Here is a 21,037-nt window from a genome sequence, read left to right as displayed (position 1 = left end):
GACCAGCAATGCCCTCATCCCATTAATAAATATAAAAAAAGCAGAGTTTAATGATTTATTCTTGTTACTATTTAACAGTTGTTTTAACAGTGTAAAATTTTCCATCTCAGCCAAGCCATTGAAATTAAGTGCATATTGTGGGTGTTGAATGGAATTACTGCTGATGGAAACTATGTGCAGAACCAATGATAACACAGCTGCCAGGCAACATCAGCTGTTTTTTCCATCTTCCAGTGCAAAGCTAAGCTGATTACCATAGATATCTTGACTAAGTGCTGATGTCACTACTTTCCATTCGAAGTTCATTTTGTCCTAGCTGGAAGGTGCAGGTTTTGTTTAAGAATTTGCTGTCTCATACCGTAAAGCTCCTGAGGGTGAGCACTGCATTCTGTATAAATTAGAGTAGGGCATAACTGCTTGTAATTCAAACAAGTGTCAGCAGCAGCTCAGCACTGTTGCTGGTTTGCACATCAGACCTTTCTGTCAAGAAACCATGCATTTTCAAAACCGTAACTGCAACTTTATTCTAATTGCCTGCTTGGCTGATACAGAAGTCTTCACTGATGTTGATGTTCGGGTAAGGAGTTGGCTTAATACATTTCCTTTTCAATACCAGTTTAGGAACGACTGTTTCAAGCTGTTGTTACAGTTTCTGTTACTATAATGTAGGACAGATTTAACTGGCTTGGTATGTTTGATTATTGTTAACAACATTTGGCATTTTGATTTGGAGAGAATTGGTATTGCAGTTTAGTTCTTACATGTGAAATTGTTATTGGGGCTATCTGATCTGGGGTTTCTAATGCTCCCAATAGCTGATATGAAGTGAAGATCTAACAACATTTTGTAATCCGCTTCTTTGTAAAATTGTTCCTTTTTTAAATTCCTGTTTATTTAAATGTCCAGTAGATTGTGGGAGAAAGAAAACAAAACTGTTTACAAATATAAAGAGGATTATCAGCCAAGGGTGTGGGGGTTAATGAAAAGCAAGGTAACATCCATGTTTCTAACACAATGAGGAAGGATTTCAAGAGTAATACACCAGTGACTGCATCATCCCAGTATATTATTTCAATATCAATATTTTGTATCAAAGTGAGGGAAGTTGACCAATGTATAAGACTTTGTGCAAAATACTTTTTTTTTAATTGTTCTCAAATATTTTAATAATGAAAACAGTCCCAGAATTACGAATAGCTCTATAGCCCAGGACGAGATTAGACCTTCTAAACGGCAAACCTCTTTGCATTCCATGCTCCTTTTAAAAAGAAATTACTCCAAACTAATGGAGGCATCTTTTTGTAGGAATTTATTGATGGAATGAATAATTTTTCTAACATCTAATTAGAGCTTAAGTAAAGGTACTAATTGTTCAATGCAATAAAGTTAGTTTAAGATTTAAAATGGGGCATTTGTTAGCATATTTAAAACCAATGACCCCGCTTACAGATGCAGCAGCAGTCTGTGACTAAAATGTGTATCAGGCGTTGTTTGAAGTTCTTATGCTGCAAATGTGGCACATAATGTGGTGCCTTTTTTTATTGTTTTGCTGTTGTGAAAGAAGTATTTTCCATTGCTAAATTGTGCAAAACATTTCAGTGACCAGAATATGAAGTCAAACAGAGGAACATGCAGTTGGTGTAAGCACTAGCTGCCTCAAAAACATGCTTTGTGGTTTTTCTCATGGTGCAGAGAGTATTTGAATTTCAGAAGTATGTTCAGGGCAGTTAGAAGGTTTCTGGCAATTTTTTAAATATTTTACAACAAATTGGTGGTTGTTAACTGGAATTGTACCTTTTGAACAGCGGTAGTGCTTAATGAGTGCAGCTTGGCCGGATCCTTGAGAGAAATTTGGTGTTGTACAGCTGCTCGCGCTTTGTGTCTGATGCTTAGTTTTAGACAACATTATGGAAAGGCCAAAAAAGATTGTGTTGTGACACTTTTGCATGTGCAAATTTGCATCGAAAGTCTTCATATTCTTTAATATTGACGAGATCTCTTCCTGGTTTAAATTGAGTAACAGATGAGAGCACATGTAGTTGGGCCTGATGGTCATCTTGAGAACCACTGTGCAATGCCAATAACTTATTCAGATACATACTTTGATTTAGTGCCACAGCGCACAAATGGTGCTTTTGGCTTTGTTGTCTAATTCTATTGGACATTATTAAGATGTGGACAGTCATTGCAGTAATAGTGTTACTGTCACATGGGTAAAATCTTCTCCTGGTTTCTTGGCAATATTAACCTCGATGTAGGTTTTTATTGAAGGATTATCACCTTACTATTGTGGGCCCCACTTGTAAGCACCTGTACTATACTGAGGAAAGCAACTGGCCAAAGGTATATTTACAATGTGCATGATTTTAGGATGTAATTTTTACTTTTTTTAGATTCAATCCACTACTGGAGCTGAGCAGAAGCTTCGTTTCCTTTAGCTGTTCAGTAGATTAACATCCAATGTGGACAACATTGTCTGAAATGATTGGGCACAGTAGGTGGATTACTTTTTTTAAAATCATTCTACCTTACAGAACTTCAAAAGATATTTAATTAGGTATAAAGAACTTTGGGTTGACAAGCCCTCTGCCATTAAGGCCTGGTGACTTGCTGTGATAAGTGTTTGTGTATTTGCGAGTTGTTGTGAAAGGCGCTATATAAATGCAAGTCTCCAACTATTGAAACATACAGTGAGATGTCCAGTTATCAAAGAGAATCTTTAATGTGAGTTCACTAAGTGTTGATGTGGGTACCTATTGTTCAGGGAGCACTGTCTTGTAAGCTGATGCCAAGAAAATCCCAAACTGGCAGAATTGACAAGTGATGACTGTAGGCAAATTGAAAGGAATACCAGAGGACCTGCAGCAGAGAGAGAATGAGTGGTTAGCTTAAAGAAGTGAAACAGCTTCTTAAAATTTGTTTTCCTTCCCTTTCTTTTGAATTTTCTGACTGAAGCCATGCAATGAAACCAGTCACATTCATGAACCTTTCTGATGATCACACGTACTGTCAAACTAAGATTGAGTCTCTACAGGTTTTTTAAACAACAAAGCACTTGCTTTCGTACAGCGCCTCTGTTAATGTATCAAAATGTCGTAAGGCACTTGAAGTATGTTGTCAATCAAATTTGGCGCTGAAACCACAAGAGGAGAATTAAAGACAGATAATCAAATACAAGACTTTCTCAGGATGAGAGCACTGCTGGTCAGGCCAGCATTTGCTTGCTGCCCCACTTCTGGGAGCAATCAAAAGGCAGTTGTACTGTTTGGTCAAAGCCATAGGTATTAAGCTGCAGGTGGGGCTTCATAATCTACAACTTTATTGTTGATTCCATCCTTCTATCTGGTTGGGGCTAAGGAGTGTGAAATGTCTTTAACACCATCTGGTAAAATGGAGGTGGTGTAGTGGATGTGGGTAAATCTTGGGCGATCTGATTTATTCTGTCCCACACCAAACTTGCACTGACTTAACATGGGCCATCGTGCATTCCTCCAAAGGTGCAGAATATCACCTAAATTTTATAAACCAGCACGAACAGGTTGGTAAAACTAATGATCACTGGCATTTTGATATTTGTGCCATTTTTGTCCTGCCTTCAGGCTTACTGAGCTCACGTGGTTTGTGGTCGGATAGGTATTAAATCTGGGATTTCACATCAGTTTGCGCAAGCTGAGCTTGTGAGCAGACGTACTGTTTTACCCTCTGAATGCACTCTGCATTGTAAATGGGACACATAGGGAACAAGGGCAACGTGTGATATTGTGGAAGGTTCCATTGGAAGTCGTGTGCTTTATAAATGAATTATACAGCCCTTGTACAGACTATTACCAGAGCACCCTAAATGATTCAGGAAATGGAGGGTTTAATTTCACTAGTCTGCTGTTTGTTCCTTTCAAAAGATCTTTCTTAATTAGCTACTGACTTGGACAAAGCATTGAAGGAAATGTCTAAACTTAAACTCTGAGTCAGGATGGAAAATTCCAATCGCCAATTAGTCTGGGAGTGGATGTATGGTTTAATTATGTTTACAGTTGTACATTTCAAAAATTGTGGACTAAGAGTTAAATATTGATATAGACTATATGAATGTATTGTGAGAAGAGATTTGTGAGTTTCAACCATATCGTGTACTATACTGAGGAAAGCAATTGGCCAAAGGTATATTTACAATGTGCATGATTTTAGGATGTAACTTTTACTTTTTTTAGATTCAATCAGCTATTGGAGCTGAGCAGAGGCTTTGTTGCCCTTAGCTGTTCAGTTGATTAACATCCAATGTGGACAACACTAGCCATTGACTGAAATAATTGGGCACAATAGATGGATTATATTTTTTTTAAATCATTCTAACACATTTCTGTTCCATTGCTGAAGTTTTTTTACGAAGATAGAGACTTTCCATCTTTATTTTCAAGTGGACAAACCCAAGTCGTAAATTCTAATCACATGAGGAGGTTTCAATTGGATTAAGATCACCCCACTTACAGAGCAGTAAAATAATGAAATTTGACTTGGCAGCATGCAAAAGTAGTTTAGTATCTAAACATTTTACTGCTCAGTGTGAACATAATGTGTCTCTTGCAGGAGAATGATTTGGAATTAGAGATAAGGCTGTGCCGGCAAAGACCTAATGTGTTGTACTCTGCCTATTACCTGGTAGAATTTAATGTTTACTAAGAAATGTGTTTTGGGCATTAAAGTGTTTTTTTTACATTTAAAAACTATTTGCTTGTGAAGTATTGGCACCATTTCCTAATGGGCGCTGTGGCTGGGTGCAGAGCCTGTGATTCTATCTCTCTCTGCAGCCAACACTAGAGACGGAACTAGACTGTTTCTCAGTTCTGAGGAAGTGTCACTAGCCCCAAAATGTTAACTCTGATATCTCTTGACAGGTGCTGTCAAAACTGCTTAGCTCTACCAGCAATTTCTGTTTTTCTTGTAGACTGTTTAGAATGTTGGCTCAGCTCAGTTTATTGATCTCCATTCCTGTCAAATACAAAGCCTGCCTGCTTCCACCTTTAAATAGCATTGCTCAGCTTGTCTTTTGTTGGAACTTGTACTTTGCAGACTTAAAGCCTGATTCTTCCAGTGTCCTCATGCCTTGACTTCCATCCTCCATTAACTTGAACACATCCAAACCTCTGCTGATATTCTCACTTAAACCAAGTCCTGTTCACCCGTCAGCTCTTTGGTTGCTGTTTGTGTTTATTCTTCGTTTTAGAATAAGTGTTTTAAATTTCTTCATCGTATGGTCTCACCCCATCCCTAAACTCTGCGCCTTCCAACTCTAACCTCTTGTGCATTCCTCACTTTATTCACCATTCATTATTTGGCTTTTGTAGCTTTTTAACCTTCGAGGCTCCAAGCTTGGGAGTCCCCTCCTTTTAAGTCTCTCTGTCTTTCATAGAATCCCTACAGTGTGGAAACAGGCCCTTCAGCCCAACAAGCCCACACCAATCCTTGGAGCATCCCACCCAGACCCATCCCCCATCTGCACAACCCTGAACACTACGGGCAATTTAGCATGGCTGATTCACCTAGCCTACTCATCTTTGGGCTGTGGGAGGAAACTGGAGCACCTGGAGGAAACCCACACAGGCACAAGGAGAATGTGCAAACTCAACACAGAGAGTCGCCCAAGGGTGGAATTGAACCTGGGTCCCTGGCGCTGTGAGGCTACGGTGCTAACCACTGGGCCACTGTGCTGCCCCCTAATCACTGGTCCATTATGCTCCCCCTTTCTTGATTTCTCTGTGAAATCATCCCTGTAATATGAAGGGCTAGGGACTATGTCTAACTGCAAGGTAGGGGGTAGGTGGGTCAGTAAGTTGGATCCAGGAGGTAGGGGAAAGTGTAACATCTGCTTGAAGTTACTGAGCCTCCTGGGTCTTGGCCAGCACTAAATCTCAAACGATGGGGCAATATGAGACTTGCAGCCTTGTTAAAATATTTACATTGACAGCCTGTCCCATGGGAGTGGACCTTGTTTCCAGTAAAACCTTTTAAAATGTGTGGGCTTGAGGTTGTTTGACGTCATGGTTTTTTTAACATTAAACTTCCACTCAATCCAAACTCAGTTCCTGTTTTGGGATTAACATGCCCCCAGCTAGACAGAAAGGGAAAAATTTAAAAACTCCATAAGATGGAGAACATGCCCGTGATGTGGGCATTTTTTTGGTTGGAAAGTGAATTCCCATCTGCACCTAGGTATGCAGATCACCTCATCTTTAACAGAGGTTCTTGTCTCATCATCATAAACACTCGCTGCTCATTCTGCAGTGCCAGCACATTGTATCCTACAGGACAGAGGAGCTGTGGCTTAGACTTGGAGAGGCTGAAACTAAATTAACTTAAGGGTACAACAAATTAGATCACTTCCTGTATTTGTCCAGTTATTCAGAGGAGCGCAGACCAATTGAATGGGCAGGCAGGTGTAAACTGCAAATTCATGTGAAGGTGTGAGTGTTTCATTATTTCTGATGGATAATGCAGGGAATTCAAGATGTACTCAATAAAAGAAGTTGGAAGTCATTGGTGAACAGGAATTAACCTTCCCTGAAAATAGATGAAGCAATAAAAAAGAACTATTTTCAAGGATTACTATTGAGTTGTACTGGTTTCGGTTCACTGGATGCATTCTTCCTTGATCTCCTTTCCTCAAACACACTGGGGCATATAAAATGGCAAAAAATAGCCATTGCCCTTGCATGGAACCATGAACTGCTTAAAGGAAGTGCGACAGAACAATTGTTTGTTGCAGTGACCCAGAACAAATTGCCATTGGAAAACGGAAGCAAATGATCAGGAGCAAACATGCTTTTCTTGTGTTGCCCTGCTGACACTGAGCTTGCCAATTGCAGCTCTTGCACAGCTGGCTGTAAAAGATAAAGTCACCGTGGTCAGTCAGAAATACAACACAAACAGATCCTTCGGTCCAACTTGTCTGTGCCAGCCAGGTATCCTAAGTAAATCTAGTCCCATTTGCCAGCATTTGCCCCATATCCCCCTAATTCTCACACCCAACCACAGGCCATTGGACTGCACTACAGTTAGAGATGACTAGTATTGGTTTAACCTTAGGCTTGCTATGGCTCAGGCGAGTTTGAGAAAGTGAGACCTGCATGGAAACCTTAGTGTGGGAATTGAACCCACGCTGTTGGTGTACTTTGCAACTAGCTATTCATCCAACTGAGCTACCCCCCACCCACCCACCCACCCCAGTGGCTGAAGGCTGGATGTAAACCTGCAGGCCTGACGGACATGTCCATTCCTGAAGATTGGCCTGTACGTTTTACAGCCAGGTATGCAAAGCCGATTCCCTGGAGTTTGAGATAGAGGAAATGGAACTTGGCAGTGCTGTTGTGATAGTTGTACTTGCCGTTAATGAAGTGTTATCCTTTCAGCAATCAATAACAGTATGCATTGGAAACAAATCATACTCCTTTCAATATATGCGAAGATCGTGCAATTAAATGTTGCACACTATTTTGTTTCAAGGCAGATATGTTTTTATTTGTAAAATGAAATGTGGCTTTTATTTTTAAATGTAAAAGATCAGTCACTAAGTGTTATCTTGAGCAAAATATTAAGGGTGTCAAAATGTATTTGGCCCTTTTTGCATTGTTTACTGATTTTTTAAAAAGTGATTGCTCAAATAACTCAAGACGGTGCTGACAGAAGGCAACTCTTTGTGAACTCTTTACAGCAGATGTTATTCTCACGTTTCTTACAATCATTCTGCACTTTGATACCTCTCAATTCTACATCTGTTATTCACCCTATGATCTTTGTATGTTCTGATCTGCCTGTACTGCATGAAAAACAAAATGTTTCACTGTATTTAGGTATATTTGACAATAATAAAATAAAATGCCTTCTTGAGAAAGATAAATCATTTGAAAAACAGCTGAATTGAGGGCTATTGTAGTGCAATGGTAGTGACTCTACCTCTGAACCAGGGGATTCAGGTTCAAAACTACATACTGCAGAAGTGTGACATAACAATGTTACCAACTGTTGCCTACCAGTTAATTAGCATAGTTTCTATCCCCTGTAATCTTGCATTGTAGCTAGTGGCAATGCAGAGGCATACATCTGTTTATTTCTCATGGTGAATTTATCAGATTACAGCTGCCTATTTGCCATCATTCAGCAGCCATAGATTCCAAGAGATCTGATGCTGTTCCCCTTTGAACTTGGAAAATTGATGAGAAAATCAGAACATTTGAGGAACTCACTAAAGAATTTGTTGCATAAAGAAATTTCCTTCTCTTCCTTGCCTTTGCTTTCAGATTTTTGATGATTGTCAATTGACAGAGGACTGTGAATCAGATGTAATGTTGAAAACTATTAAGCCTATTCTGCAACTAATTGCTTGGAATTTAACCACTGGTTAATTTTCTTGACAGGATGACTTTGAGACACTATTCAGAGCCTATGACAAGAATGTGACCTTCCAGTTTTTTAAGAGCTTCAGGCGTGTACGGATCAACTTCAGCAATCCCATTGCAGCAACTGAGGCCAGAATTCAACTTCATGAAACCGAGTTTAATGGGAAGAAAATGAAACTATACTTTGCACAGGTATTCATTTTGACTTCTGTAATTTTAAAGCAAGGCCCTCTTTTTAGTAAATCTATTTGCTTAAAATATGTTGAAGTCGTTACAGATTGGTTTTTGTTCTTCCATGAGACCATGTGCTAAATTAAGTAAAGCTGAAAAATATCTATTTAAGTACAACATGTTCATTGTCAGTGCATATAATGATAGATTGGTGCCCAAGAGTAGGGCTGTTGCACAGTGGCATTCTGAGGTTGGCTAAGTTTGTATTCTGACTAGTGGGAGCTACAGGAGTCTTAAATGTGAGAACTTCTGAATTTCTAGTCCCAATGAAATTCTGTCCAGACTGGCTAGAAATGAACTCAACGACATGAGATGTGTTAATTATGTACAATTCTCTGCAGCCAACCTATTAGTGGCATTGTTTGTGGCTCCATGTGTATCTAGACGGTGAGAGTCTTTTTCCGAGGATGATGACATTGGCTCGTACAAGGGGGCTTAGCTACAAATTGAGGGGTGATAAATTTAAGACAGATGTCAGAGGCAAGTTCTTTACTCAGAGAGTGGTAAGGGTGTGGAACGCCCTGCCTGCCAATGTAGTTAACTCAGCCACATTAGGGGCATTTAAACAGTCCTTGGATAAGCGTATGGATGATGATGGGATAGTGTAGGGGGTTGGGTTTAGATTAGTTCACAAGTTGGTGCAACATCGAGGGCCGAAGGGCCTGTTCTGCGCTGTATTGTTCTATGTTCTATGTCCTTGCAAAAGCTACCAATCCGTTAGGATTGGACTGATGCAAAAGTAGTGACAAAAAGTGAAATTGAAAGAAATTTAAAATGCTTAAAGGAGAAATGGCTGCAAAATGGGCAAAGTAGTTGAACGTGAGGAAAGGCTAACAAGGCATCAAGGAAAGGATGGAGTAAGTGATATCACTAGGTTAATAATTCAGCCTGGGTATGTGTATTTGAATCTCACTATGTCAGACGGTGATATCAGGATTCTGTGAAAAATCTGGATTTAAAAATATTTTGTCTGATAACCATGCAACTGTTGTTGATTGGAGACATCAGGAGCTGCAGATGCTGGAGTCAGAGATCACAGTATGGCGCTGGGTGAACGCAGCAGGCCAGGCAGCATCAGAGGAGTGGGAAAGTTGATGTTTTGGGTCAGGACTCTTCTTCAGAAAATCCCCAACTGCTGTTGATTGTTGTGGAAACGCGCCTGGTTTGCTCGCGCCACGCCGCGCCTGGTTTGCTCGCGCCACGCCGCGCCTGGTTTGCTCGCGCCACGCCGCGCCTGGTTTGCTCGCGCCACGCCGCGCCTGGTTTGCTCGCGCCACGCCGCGCCTGGTTTGCTCGCGCCACGCCGCGCCTGTTGGCCTCAGTGTGACTCCAGATGCGTAGCAATGTGGTTGACTCATAACTGCGCTTAGGAAATTAGGGATGGGCAATGAATGTTAGCCTAGCCAGTGACGCCCGTATCCCAGGAACAAATTCTAAAAGTAGAACCATGGAAGTTGAAGTGAAATTGGGAAAGAAGGTGCAGCTGAAAGTGAGGTGAAAGGAAGTCAAATGGCATGGAGCCTGCAGGTGAATGACAGAGTAGACCATCTGTGGACCCTTGTGTGCCTGAACTGCTTGTGTTGAATGAGGTGGTTGAGAGTGGGTAGCGGCAGGTTAGAGGTTGCAACTGACCATTTCATAAGACTGAAAGGACCATTCTGGTAGCTGTATGTGTTGTGACGGTAATAGCACAGATTTCACACATTTCTTCTTCCTTGGATCTGACCTAGAATCTGTAGATTCCCATATGTACTATGTAGGTGTGTGCCAGGAGCGAACGGATCTTGTTGCCACCAAAATGGCAAATCAGGCCTAATAACTGTTGATTTACCTTCATATTCAGCACCAGTCAAAAACATAAAACACTGTGAATAGAGTGCGTCTTGCAGGTATCCAGCATTATAGTTAATCAGGTCTTTCACGTATCATGTTCTTGTTATAATGCTGAGATCACTGCCAACTACAGCAATCTTCTTGTGAGTGATTAAACTGATCGGGAGTGGCAACATATAAACATAAAACAAGTAAAGATCCCACATAAAGACAATGCTGGAGAAACTCAGCAGGTCCACTGCATCTGGAGAGAGAAAGAAAAATAGCTGTTTCTTGTCTGATATGACTCCTCTTCAGAACAACTACTTCGGTGTTCCTAACTAGGGTCACTGAACTCGAAGCATCAGCTCTGTTTCTCACTCTCCACGGATGCTGCCAGACCTGCTGAGTACCTTATTTCAGATTTCCAGCAGCTGCAGTATTGTCGTTTTCTTAATTAAAAATTCTAAATGCTGCATCCTGCACCCATTACCCAGTCAATAAAAGCCACTTCATGTCTGAAACTTAGATACTGCTGTTCGGAAAATACACTGTTGGATGTCGGAAATAAAAAAACTGTTCTGTTCGTAATGTCTATTTAACATTGTGCACGAAGATTCACATGACCATTTTCAATCTAAACATAATTGCAGAACTTTTGAAAACGTGTAATGTGATTTTTTTTTTCTTCTAGATCCAGAACAAATCCTTCAGTAAAGGTAGCCCACACCTGGCTCCACCGCATCCAGAAAAACAGTTCCTCATCTCTCCACCAGCATCTCCTCCTGTTGGCTGGAAGCAAGCAGAAGATGCCACTCCAGTTATAAACTATGACCTGCTGTATGCAATATCTAAGCTCGGCCCAGGTAATCATTGCATGTTTGCTCGGAGCTTGCTAGCACTTAATTCTCCCTTCCTCTTTCTCCTGCTTTACATTTTCCTTTTGCACAATTGAAACATAGCTGCAGATTTTCTGAAAGCACATAAACACTCCCTAAATATTGAGCATTTTGTGGTAAGCTAGTGGTTTTATTAAATGTGCCTATTTATAATTTCCATTCTGTTGAGTGTGTTTCTATTTTGCTGCGAGAAATTGTGAAGTATAGCACCAGTTTCCTTTGTCATGCATTGTAGAGGGAAGATATCTTTCATCTGTCCCAGTGTGAGTGATGCATTGAAATATACTTCTGCTGTGAGGGATATTTTAAAGTTTTAGCCCAGACTACTACAGTGGCATTCAGAGTCTGGTTACAGAATGGTGTTGCACCAGAAGTGGATCAGTTGCCAAAGAATGTGGGTTGATGACCTTTTCTTTGGAAAAGCAAACTAAAAGGGGGAAGAAATACATTGAGAAGATGTGATGACTGCTAAATTATGAGGAATATTATTTTGAAACTACTACAAGGAGATGAAGGGATTAAGTCCCATAGTGCAGGCACACCAAGATTGTAAGAGGTAAAATGAATGATCAGTTAAATCGAGAAATTAATATTTACTGCCAACTTTGGGATTTGAAAGCTTGTAGATTACAAGAGGGAAGAAGGGCTAAGGATAGTTTAGTCTCTTATTTTCAGGGGAAAAAGTAACTTGTTACATGATAGTGAGCCCCAGTCCACACACTGATATTAGGATTGAATAATGTGTTGAATCTTGTGTTAAACGTCGAGATTTTTTTTTAATATGCCAAATATCCATGGTTTTTCATATTCTGTACAGGAGAGAAATACGAATTGCATGCAGGTACTGAAACCACTCCCAGTGTTGTTGTTCACGTCTGTGAAAGTGACCCAGAACTGGAGCAGGAACAAGAGGAGGAAGAAGGCAGAAATCGACCTAAACCAAAAATCATTCAGACAAGAAGACCAGACTATGCTGCTAGCCATTCTAAACAAAAGTGAACTCGACCACTTTTTTTTTGTGCACTTGGACTCCTCATGCAGAGAGCAATCACACTACTGAGTTATAATGGGGATACTGGACACAAAGCGGTGTAACTAGTGAGAATGATTGAGTTCCCAAACACACAACTGTATGTGTACTGAGGCAGAAATAACGTGGGAAATTTGTACTATGTAAATTCTGTTATGTTTTCTGCTACAAGCCTGCATATAATTTGCAAAGGCATTAAATAAGGATGGCCGGAGAGAGCAGCAAAATGGTTACAGTCCACATGAAAACGTTGTGGCTGTGGTTGGCGCTGAACAATTTTTAGTAGTCTGTTCTATCATTTTGATGTCTTTGAATGTTTGGAATGACTTGTTCCCCCAAGGTTTTACTTTATTTGCATATTGTTGCAAAATTGCAGTTAATCATGTGGTGTTAGAGTGGCCTGCTAGATATTTGCAGTAGTGCTTTCCAGCAGAGCCAGCATGTTTCAAATTTTGGCATATTCAATACTTAAGCAGGGAAAGTAAACTTAATTGCAAACGTAGCTCTTGCACATGTTAATTCAACCACTTATCAGGATCATTTGAAGTATCTCTGATTTAGAGCATTACCTATTATCAAAGTGCATCACAAAGGGTGGGTTGATGATTGACACACAAACCCTCTTGTGCTTTATCTTTGTGTATCTTCTGCAACATAGCTACCTATCTCCTTGTGCTAAAACTAACCATATATCCTAATGCACAGGCTATTGTGTGGAAACATTAAAGATTCATTATCGTAGTGGATTTTTTTAGATTACTGGCACAAGTCACGTGAGCTGTATTACAATTGCTTCACAGTGTGTCATGCATGACCAATTTCACTTTAGTTTGTCCTCTTTTATCTTTTAACGTTGGTGTTGAACATAGATACTAAAATCCATTGCATTATGTTTCTTCTGACTGGTTTACTTGCACAGTGAAGGACTGCAGTGCTGTGTGCTTTCAGAACGATTAATGTTATTAATTATTGTAATGGCTTTTGCACTTCATAATCCAGAATGAAGGCCAAATACTGAGGATAGATACTGTATGGAATGGATTGAATTTCAAACCAAAAAAGCTTTCTGAATGTGGTCATTATTTCTTCCCAAGCCACCTACCAATTGTAGTTTTGAACTAGGCAGCAGGTTGGGAATAAAAGGGGACTAAATCACATGACTTTATGTAGAAGGTTAGAAAAGGAAACAGTTTTTTTTGTTTTTTCAAAGTACAAGACCTGTTATGTGTGAGGAAAAAGCAGCATAAATAAGACTCATTAATGGGCAATTTGTTGTAACCACAATCCTGTTTCCAATTTCATACGTACCACTACATTTTACAATGTTATCAAAGCCTGAAATATTGATTACTTGAGCTACCCATTGATTACTTGTTAATATGACTACCTTGAGTAAATGTGGAAAGTACAAATTTACTAATTTGTGATGTTTTGTCACAGTATACTCATCCTGTGTAAAATGTTCAGACCTTTCTAGAAGTGTAATATCAGTAAACTATTAAATTATTGGATTGTGCTGTACATATTGTTCATATTTGTACAGATTGGAATAATTGGGCAAATGTGGAATGTTTACAAATAAATACATTTGCTTTAAAGACCTTGTTAGCTTTTTATTTAGACACAACACTTCTTCCTTCAAAATGAAGGCATTCAATCTGTGGTTGGTCCTCATCAAGATGGTTATTAAAAATGTTCCAGCTATACGATTTTGCTTCAGTCTGTGAACAAGTGAATAACATTAGTTGGTGTTTCTTTTTGTACTATATTTTCACTTGGTTATTATTTGCCATGTTTTAAAAAGTGGCTTTTTATCATTTACGGATTTTGATTTTCTTTTACCTCCTTGAAGCTCATAAGACAGTATTTTTCAACACAACATTGTGTAAGAATATTGCAAAAAACAGAAAACATCATCTTACTACCCACTATCGTTCCTTCTGAAGCCACTAGTGGGCAAATGGTTTTTATTTGTTCTCAGGATGAGGGCATCAATAGCCAGATCAGCATTTATAGCCTATCCTTAACTATCTTGGAGAAGATGATGGTCAGTTATCATCCTGCTCTTTCAACAAGGGACTTATTATTTATAACCTACCTGTAAATTCTTGTGATTGAAAGTTAATGGGTGAGGCCCCATTCCTTACTGAAGCACACTTCTTGGTCATTTTTATTATCACCTGCCTTGCTGTAAGCACTGTTCCACAGTACTTGCCCTAAACATCAAATTACACTTTGCATTCCCCATCAATTTCTGATACCTTGGGAACTTCTCCTTTCTCACCCTCCTATAAAATGTTAACTCTCCACTGCACTGCCTTGTCACTGCCTCCTCTGCACAAAGAGACTCTTTATTCATAGTGGTTTGAATTCCTGTCTCAACCTGTCATGTCTCTTCTGATTTCACTGTCTGCTTTTACTCATAATTTATTTCTTGAGTCCTCCCATTATGTGCTGTCCTGTCATTTTCACAGTTACACACTTTGTCATCTCAAATTGCCTCTTGACTACAGATAAGGCTGTCTGTAAATGATCCTTTTAAATCCTCACCATTTTTTTTCTTATGCATTTGCCTCTGGAATAAATTCTCCCACTCGTTGTAGTTTGCAAGTGCAATTTTAACCAACTCCCTGGCCAGTGTTTGCTGATCATTTCACCTTCCAACCTTCTCTTCTAAGTAAATCCGTTATTCCTTCTACAATATGAGTAAGTTACTGCAGATGCCGGAATCTGTATTGGAAACAAAAAAATAGCTGGAGATCACAGCGGGTCAAGCAGCATCCATGGAGAGACAGCAAGCTAATGTTTCAAGTCTACATGGCACTTCTTCAGAGCTGAAGTGAAGGGGACAGCATTTATGCTATAGTTTGGGGGGGTAGATGTGGGGGTAGGGCGTGTAGAGTGCTGGTGGAGAAAGGATGTTGATAGTGCAGATTAATTGATCAGAATGTGAGAATGGCAAAACAATGGTGTGCCTCCTGCCAGAATGGGAAGAACAGACAGCCCCCTTGGGAGAGGACATGATAACAGAGAATATAACAAGAAAAGCTAAAAGAAAGGGTCAGAAATGGGAATTGGTTCACAATGGTGTTGAACTCAATATTAAGTCCAGAAGGCTGTAAAGTGCCTAATCTAAAAATGAAATGTTATTCCTCCAATTTGTACTGTAATGTACTGGGGCATGGCACCATGCCGAGGACAGGCAAATCGGCACGCGAGCGGGATGCTGTGTTAAAATGACCGGCTATGGGAAGGTTGGGGTCACGCTTGCGCACAGACTGGAGGTGTACTGTAAAGTGGTCACCCAGTCTGCATTTGGTTTCAGACCCTGACCTTCCCATAGCCGGTCATTTTAACACCGCATCCTGCTTGGATAAATACGGTTTCGTCCCTCCCATCACCCAACCAGGTCGTACCTAATACCAGTGGCCACCTATCACCACCATTCTGCTACCTCCCCTCTCCCCCTCTCTCTATCTGCAGCTCCCACTATCCCCACATCCAGTCCTGAGGAAGGGTAATACCCAAAACATGAACTGCTCCTTTCCTTCAGATGCTGCCTGACTTGCTACGTTCTTCCAGCCTCCTGTATGTCTACCGTCTAAATTGTGAATAATTTCTTCCCTTTTTAGCTTTACTTGTTACATTCTCTCTCACCGTGTCCTCTCTCTCTTCCACTCAACCCCAGGGGGACTGTCTGTTCTTTCCAGTCTGGCAGGTAGGTACATCATTATTGTGCCATTCTCACATTCCGATCACTTAATCTGAACCATCAACATCTTGTCTCCACCAGCAGCCATCATCCCCACTCGCCCTCTTCCCCCCCCCGCCCCCCCCAACACCAACTATGGCATAAATGCTACATGGTCCACTATTCACCAGACTCAATGTTCTCTCTCACTCTCTGTGGATGCTGTCTGACTCTCTGTGATCTCCGACATTTGTTGTTTTCATTTCTCCTATTATGGTGCTTGTCTGTCCTAGAATAATGCCATCTTCAGGTTTTTAAGGCCAGACTTAAGTATATCGGGATCAAAGTGGACTTCCTCTTCGTACAAATTGAATCCAGCTTTTTAAGTTTCCTGTGCGTTGGCCATGAAGCCTCCTGTGGAATAAAAGCCCAATGGGTTTACGGAATGTGTGGGTGAAACTGTTGACATACATCCAGGTTTGTTATCCACCCTGCACTAGTCACAATGCTGACAAGACCAGAGTTTTGTATTATGTTCAACCTAATGAAACCTACACAGACAAGGAGAATGGGGAGTGTTAGCAAATGCTCCTCTCCACTTAGCTTCTCCTTTATCCATCTTCTATCCGCCTCCCCCTCTCTCCCTATTTATTTCAGAATCCCCTTCCCCACCCCCATTTCTGAAGATGGGTCTAGACCCAAAACGTCAGCTTTCCTGCTCCTCTGATGCTGCCTGGCCTGCAGTGTTCATCCAGCTGTACATCTTGTTATCCTTTGCATCATTTATTTGTTTTTTGCAAATTATTAATTCATAGAACATGGATGTTATTGGGCAAGGCATCATTTATTTCCTTAGCTACCCTGGAGGTGTTGCTGATTAGATGCATTCTTGAGTCAGTACATTCTTGAGGGTGTAGGAACGTTACCGTCTTGTCAAGAGTCTAAATGTTCTAGGATTTAGACCCAGCAAGAGTGAGGCAGTGATAATATTGTTCCAAGGCAGGATGGTATGTGACTTGGAAGAGCCAATACAGATGATGACATTCCCATGTATCTGCTGCTCCTGTCCATTCAGTTAAGTAGAAATCACAGGTTAGGAAGTTTCTGTCTAAGAAGACTTGCTGACTTACTGCAATGCACTTTATTGCTGGTGTACACGTGCAGCTATTGTGAATATTGAAAGTAGTAGATAGGGTTTTGATTGAGTGGGCTGCTTTATAATGGATGGTGTTGAACTTCTTGAGCATTGTTTGAAATGCATTGATTAGGCAAGTGGAGAGCATTCCATCACATTCCTGTCTTGTGCTATGTAGACAGTGACCAGGCTTTGGGCAATAGACTTTACAGATTCTGGCTTGCTCTTTGTATTTATATCGGCAGCCCAGTTCAGTTTCTGGATAATGGTAACCCCAAGGATATAAACAATAAGGAATTAACAATGATAATATTAATTGTCAGGGGAGGTAATTAGGTTATTTTGTTGGAACTTGTCATTGCCTGGCACCAGTTGTATGAATGTTACTTGCCACTTATTCAATCCAAGCCTGAATGTTGATTGGGACTGGCTACATATGGGACATTGTTTCAGTATCTGAGGGGTTCTGAATGAAGGAAAAATAACATCCCTCCTTCTGAGCATGTTATGCTAGACGAATGGTCATGAGAGAATCAGCTGAAGATGGTTAGTCAGGGACATTAGTGTGAAAAACTCATGCAACGATGTCCAAGGGCTAAGATGATTTTTCCTTCAACAGCCACAACCATGTTCGTTTGTCTAGGATCTTTGAACCAAGACTGTTAGATGTCAGGAGCTGAGGGACACAACTGGCAGAATCCAAAATTAGCATCAGTGAGCAGGTTATTGCAGACTATGTGCTTCTTGGTAGCATTGACAATGACCCTTTCCATCCCTTTGCTGACTATCGAGAGTAGACTGATGGCTTTACAGGGAAGGCGATGTCTGAGTTTTTTTTTGAAAGAACTAGGTCAATAGATACTCGATAGATTTTTTTTTAAAAAATTTACCATGTGGGGAAATAAGTGTTTTCAGTCAGAGTATGTATTTTCTATTATAGCTCTTTGAATATGGTCATGCAGAACTGGAGATGTCACGTTAATGTCCTGAAAGGGCACCCATCTGGTTTGTTAATATCCTTTAGGGAATGAAATCTGTCATCCTTACTTAGCTTGGCCTACATGTGACTCCAAACCTACAACACTGTGGTTGACCCTTGATTGCCCTCTGGTCAATTAGGAATGGGCAATAAATTGCTGACTTACTCAGTGATACCATCATCTTGTGAATATTTTTTTAAATGCCAAATCATATCCAATTTTTCAGTCTCAATGGTAAAATTCTGGAAATAGTTGTGATCACTTTTTACATTTATGGTAAACAGGGGCTATCAAGTTTTAACATTTTATTTGTGAAAAGTCAACTGTATTAAAATTAGACCAAGATTACTTTAATAAAAGTACAAATACTGACCTAAAATTTTGAGAAGATTTGTAGCTCAGGTTGAGGTTCTGGATGTGAGTTTGCTCGCTGAGCTGGAAGGTTAGTTTTCAGACGTTTCGTCACCACTCTAGGTAACATCATCAGTGAGCCTCCGATGAAGCGCTGGTGTTATGTCCCGCTTTCTATTTATCTGTGACAAACACTACATTGGACAAACTGGCAGAAATCTAGCCACCAGGACACATGAACATCAACCAGCCACAAAAAGACATGCCCACTATCACTCGTATCCTTACATACAGATAAGGAAGGACACCACTTTGATTGGGACAACACATCCATCCTAGGACAAGCCAAACAGAGACATGCACGAGAATTCCTAGAAGCATGGCATTCCAACCGGAATTCCATCAACAAACACATTGATTTGGAGCCAATCTACCATCCCCTGAGAAAAAGAACAGGAAGTGACATCACCAACCCAAGGAAACCTAACCAGATAAATAGAAAGCGGGACATAACACCAGCGCTTCGTCGGAGGCTCACTGATGATGTTACCTAGAATGGTGACGAAACGTCTGAAAACTAACCTTCCAGCTCAGCGAGCAAACTCACATCCACTGACCTAAAATGACTGCTGTGATCACCTGAACACAGTGAGTCAAATGCAGGGGTTCAACAAGGATTAAATGGAACTCTCCACTGAAATTACCGTTAGTCCAGAATACAATTTCACTTTCTTTTACTCAAATGAGCTGTCGGAGATGGAGTTTAAAGAGCAGTCAGAGTCCTGTGTGCAGCAGCAGCATGAATCAATCTTTATTTAGAGCTCCTTTACCACACGTGGGAGAGGCCAGAGACTGCTCTGAGCCTAACTTTCACATGGGGCCCATTTGCCCTCTTAATAATGGCTCAGAATCAGAGGAGAGGTCAGTGACACTCTACCTTTCCCAATGAAATACAGGATATTTATAAATACCGTGCTACAATGGCTACATGCAACATTGACATCAGTGCTTGCCCCATTCCCTCTGACCTACATATCCAGTCCTGTGAATACACAATCAATGATGGACAACTGCATGTTTAACCTTAGCTCCTCTCATCATCTCTTGATGTTTGCCAGACTCCCCATCACCTGTTCTTGAGCCCTTACAACACGTCTTATTGTTCACATTCTAACACCAATTGTTCTATCCCATCCTAGACGTTTGCCAGCTGCATCATGTACTTGCTTTAATGTTAGTGACTTTTCAACTTTGGTTATGCAATTCATATCCCTTGCTAACCTTAGTACTGAAGATTAAAAAGGATGTTAATATCTACCAATTGTTATAATATTTGTAATATCAGCTCTAATATAAAGTTATACATAGTTAAACTAATACTGTGATTCTGTGACAAAGCTAAGCAGTTCGCGAGCAGCTTCGCTCTTATCCAACTTGGTAAAGTCAAACAAACCGAGTTCCTTGGGCCAGCAGCTACCTTTTAAAACTTCTATTTTGCATTTTGCAAGATGGTTTAAAACTGGAATTTGATAACAAGATGAACTTTATTGTCAGTAAATACTGTTCATATAGCACCAATTCAAATCCCTTTGATCAGAACAAAATTCAAGCACTTTGGCTGACTACCTGCAGAAATATAACTAAATTTCCCAATATCTAATAAATTTAAGCTAGTATTGTGCAAATATGTTAATATGTACTTACTATTATTTAAAAAGTCTCATCTCAGGTAGGTCAAGTTTTCCCTTTCTATTTCATATAAAAATCAGAAAGCTCAAATCAAACAGTTTTCATCTGTGACAGTAAGAACTGCCGATGCTGGAGTCAGAGATAACAGAGTGTGGAGCTGGAGGAACACAGCAGGCCAGGCAGCTTTAGAGGAGCAGGAAAGCTGATGTTTCAGATCGGGACCCTTCTTTCATCTGAGCTGCCTAATCAGAGCCTTACTGTCTGCATTCTAGCCCTGTCTTGTTAAGAGGCATTTTGTTGACTGTGGTAAAGGCCATGATTTTAGCCAAATGAAATACAACATCAGCTAAAAATTTCTTCCTTGTCTGTGAGAGTAAGCTCCTTATGCAGAGGGTGGTGGGTGCCTGGAGCACATTGCCAGCGGAGGTGACAGACGCAGACACGATAGTGTCTTTTAAGATGTATCTGGACAGGTACATGGATGGGCAGGGAGCAAAGGGATACAGACCCTTAGAAAATAGATGATAGGCTGAGACAGACAATCTCGATCAGCGCAGGCTTGGAGGGCCGAAGGGCCTGTTCCTGTGCTGTAATTTTCTTTGTTCTTTGTTTGAGAGATTATATAAAACCCTAACAGCCATTTTATAATATTCGGCTATGGGCAACCACAACCCAAACCTTGTAATTGGCTTCTTAATTTTGACTGATGCTTCATTAATTGAAGTGTGATAACTGTGTGCTTCGAAAGAAAATAAAGCAAAATTGTTGCAACAGACCAAGAAGGATTCAGAAAAGTGGAAAGCCAAGTTACAATTTACAGTGATAATGG

General features: G+C 40.4%; 1 protein-coding gene across 2 annotated transcripts in view; it reads left to right on the top strand.

Annotated features, from left to right (window-relative positions):
- Positions 1-13,923, top strand: part of LOC125457304 (calcipressin-1-like) — an 82,895-nt gene extending 68,972 nt beyond the window's left edge. The window contains exons 1-4 of one of the 2 annotated variants that reach the window (XM_048541347.2): positions 301-577; positions 8,409-8,582; positions 11,128-11,299; positions 12,150-13,923. In XM_048541347.2, coding sequence (XP_048397304.1) covers positions 494-577; positions 8,409-8,582; positions 11,128-11,299; positions 12,150-12,331 — 612 coding nt within the window. In that variant the 5' untranslated portion in view covers positions 301-493 and the 3' untranslated portion in view covers positions 12,332-13,923. Of the gene's footprint in view, positions 1-300; positions 578-8,408; positions 8,583-11,127; positions 11,300-12,149 lie in introns of those variants that run through there. The other variant, XM_048541346.2, reaches the window with a different exon arrangement.
- Positions 13,924-21,037: the final 7,114 nt, after the last annotated feature.

The sequence above is a fragment of the Stegostoma tigrinum genome, chromosome 12 (genome assembly GCF_030684315.1).
Source record: "Stegostoma tigrinum isolate sSteTig4 chromosome 12, sSteTig4.hap1, whole genome shotgun sequence".
NCBI lineage: Eukaryota > Metazoa > Chordata > Chondrichthyes > Orectolobiformes > Stegostomatidae > Stegostoma > Stegostoma tigrinum.
The sequence above is the reverse complement of the archived record's forward strand: the minus strand, read 5'-3'. Positions and strand labels throughout refer to the sequence as shown.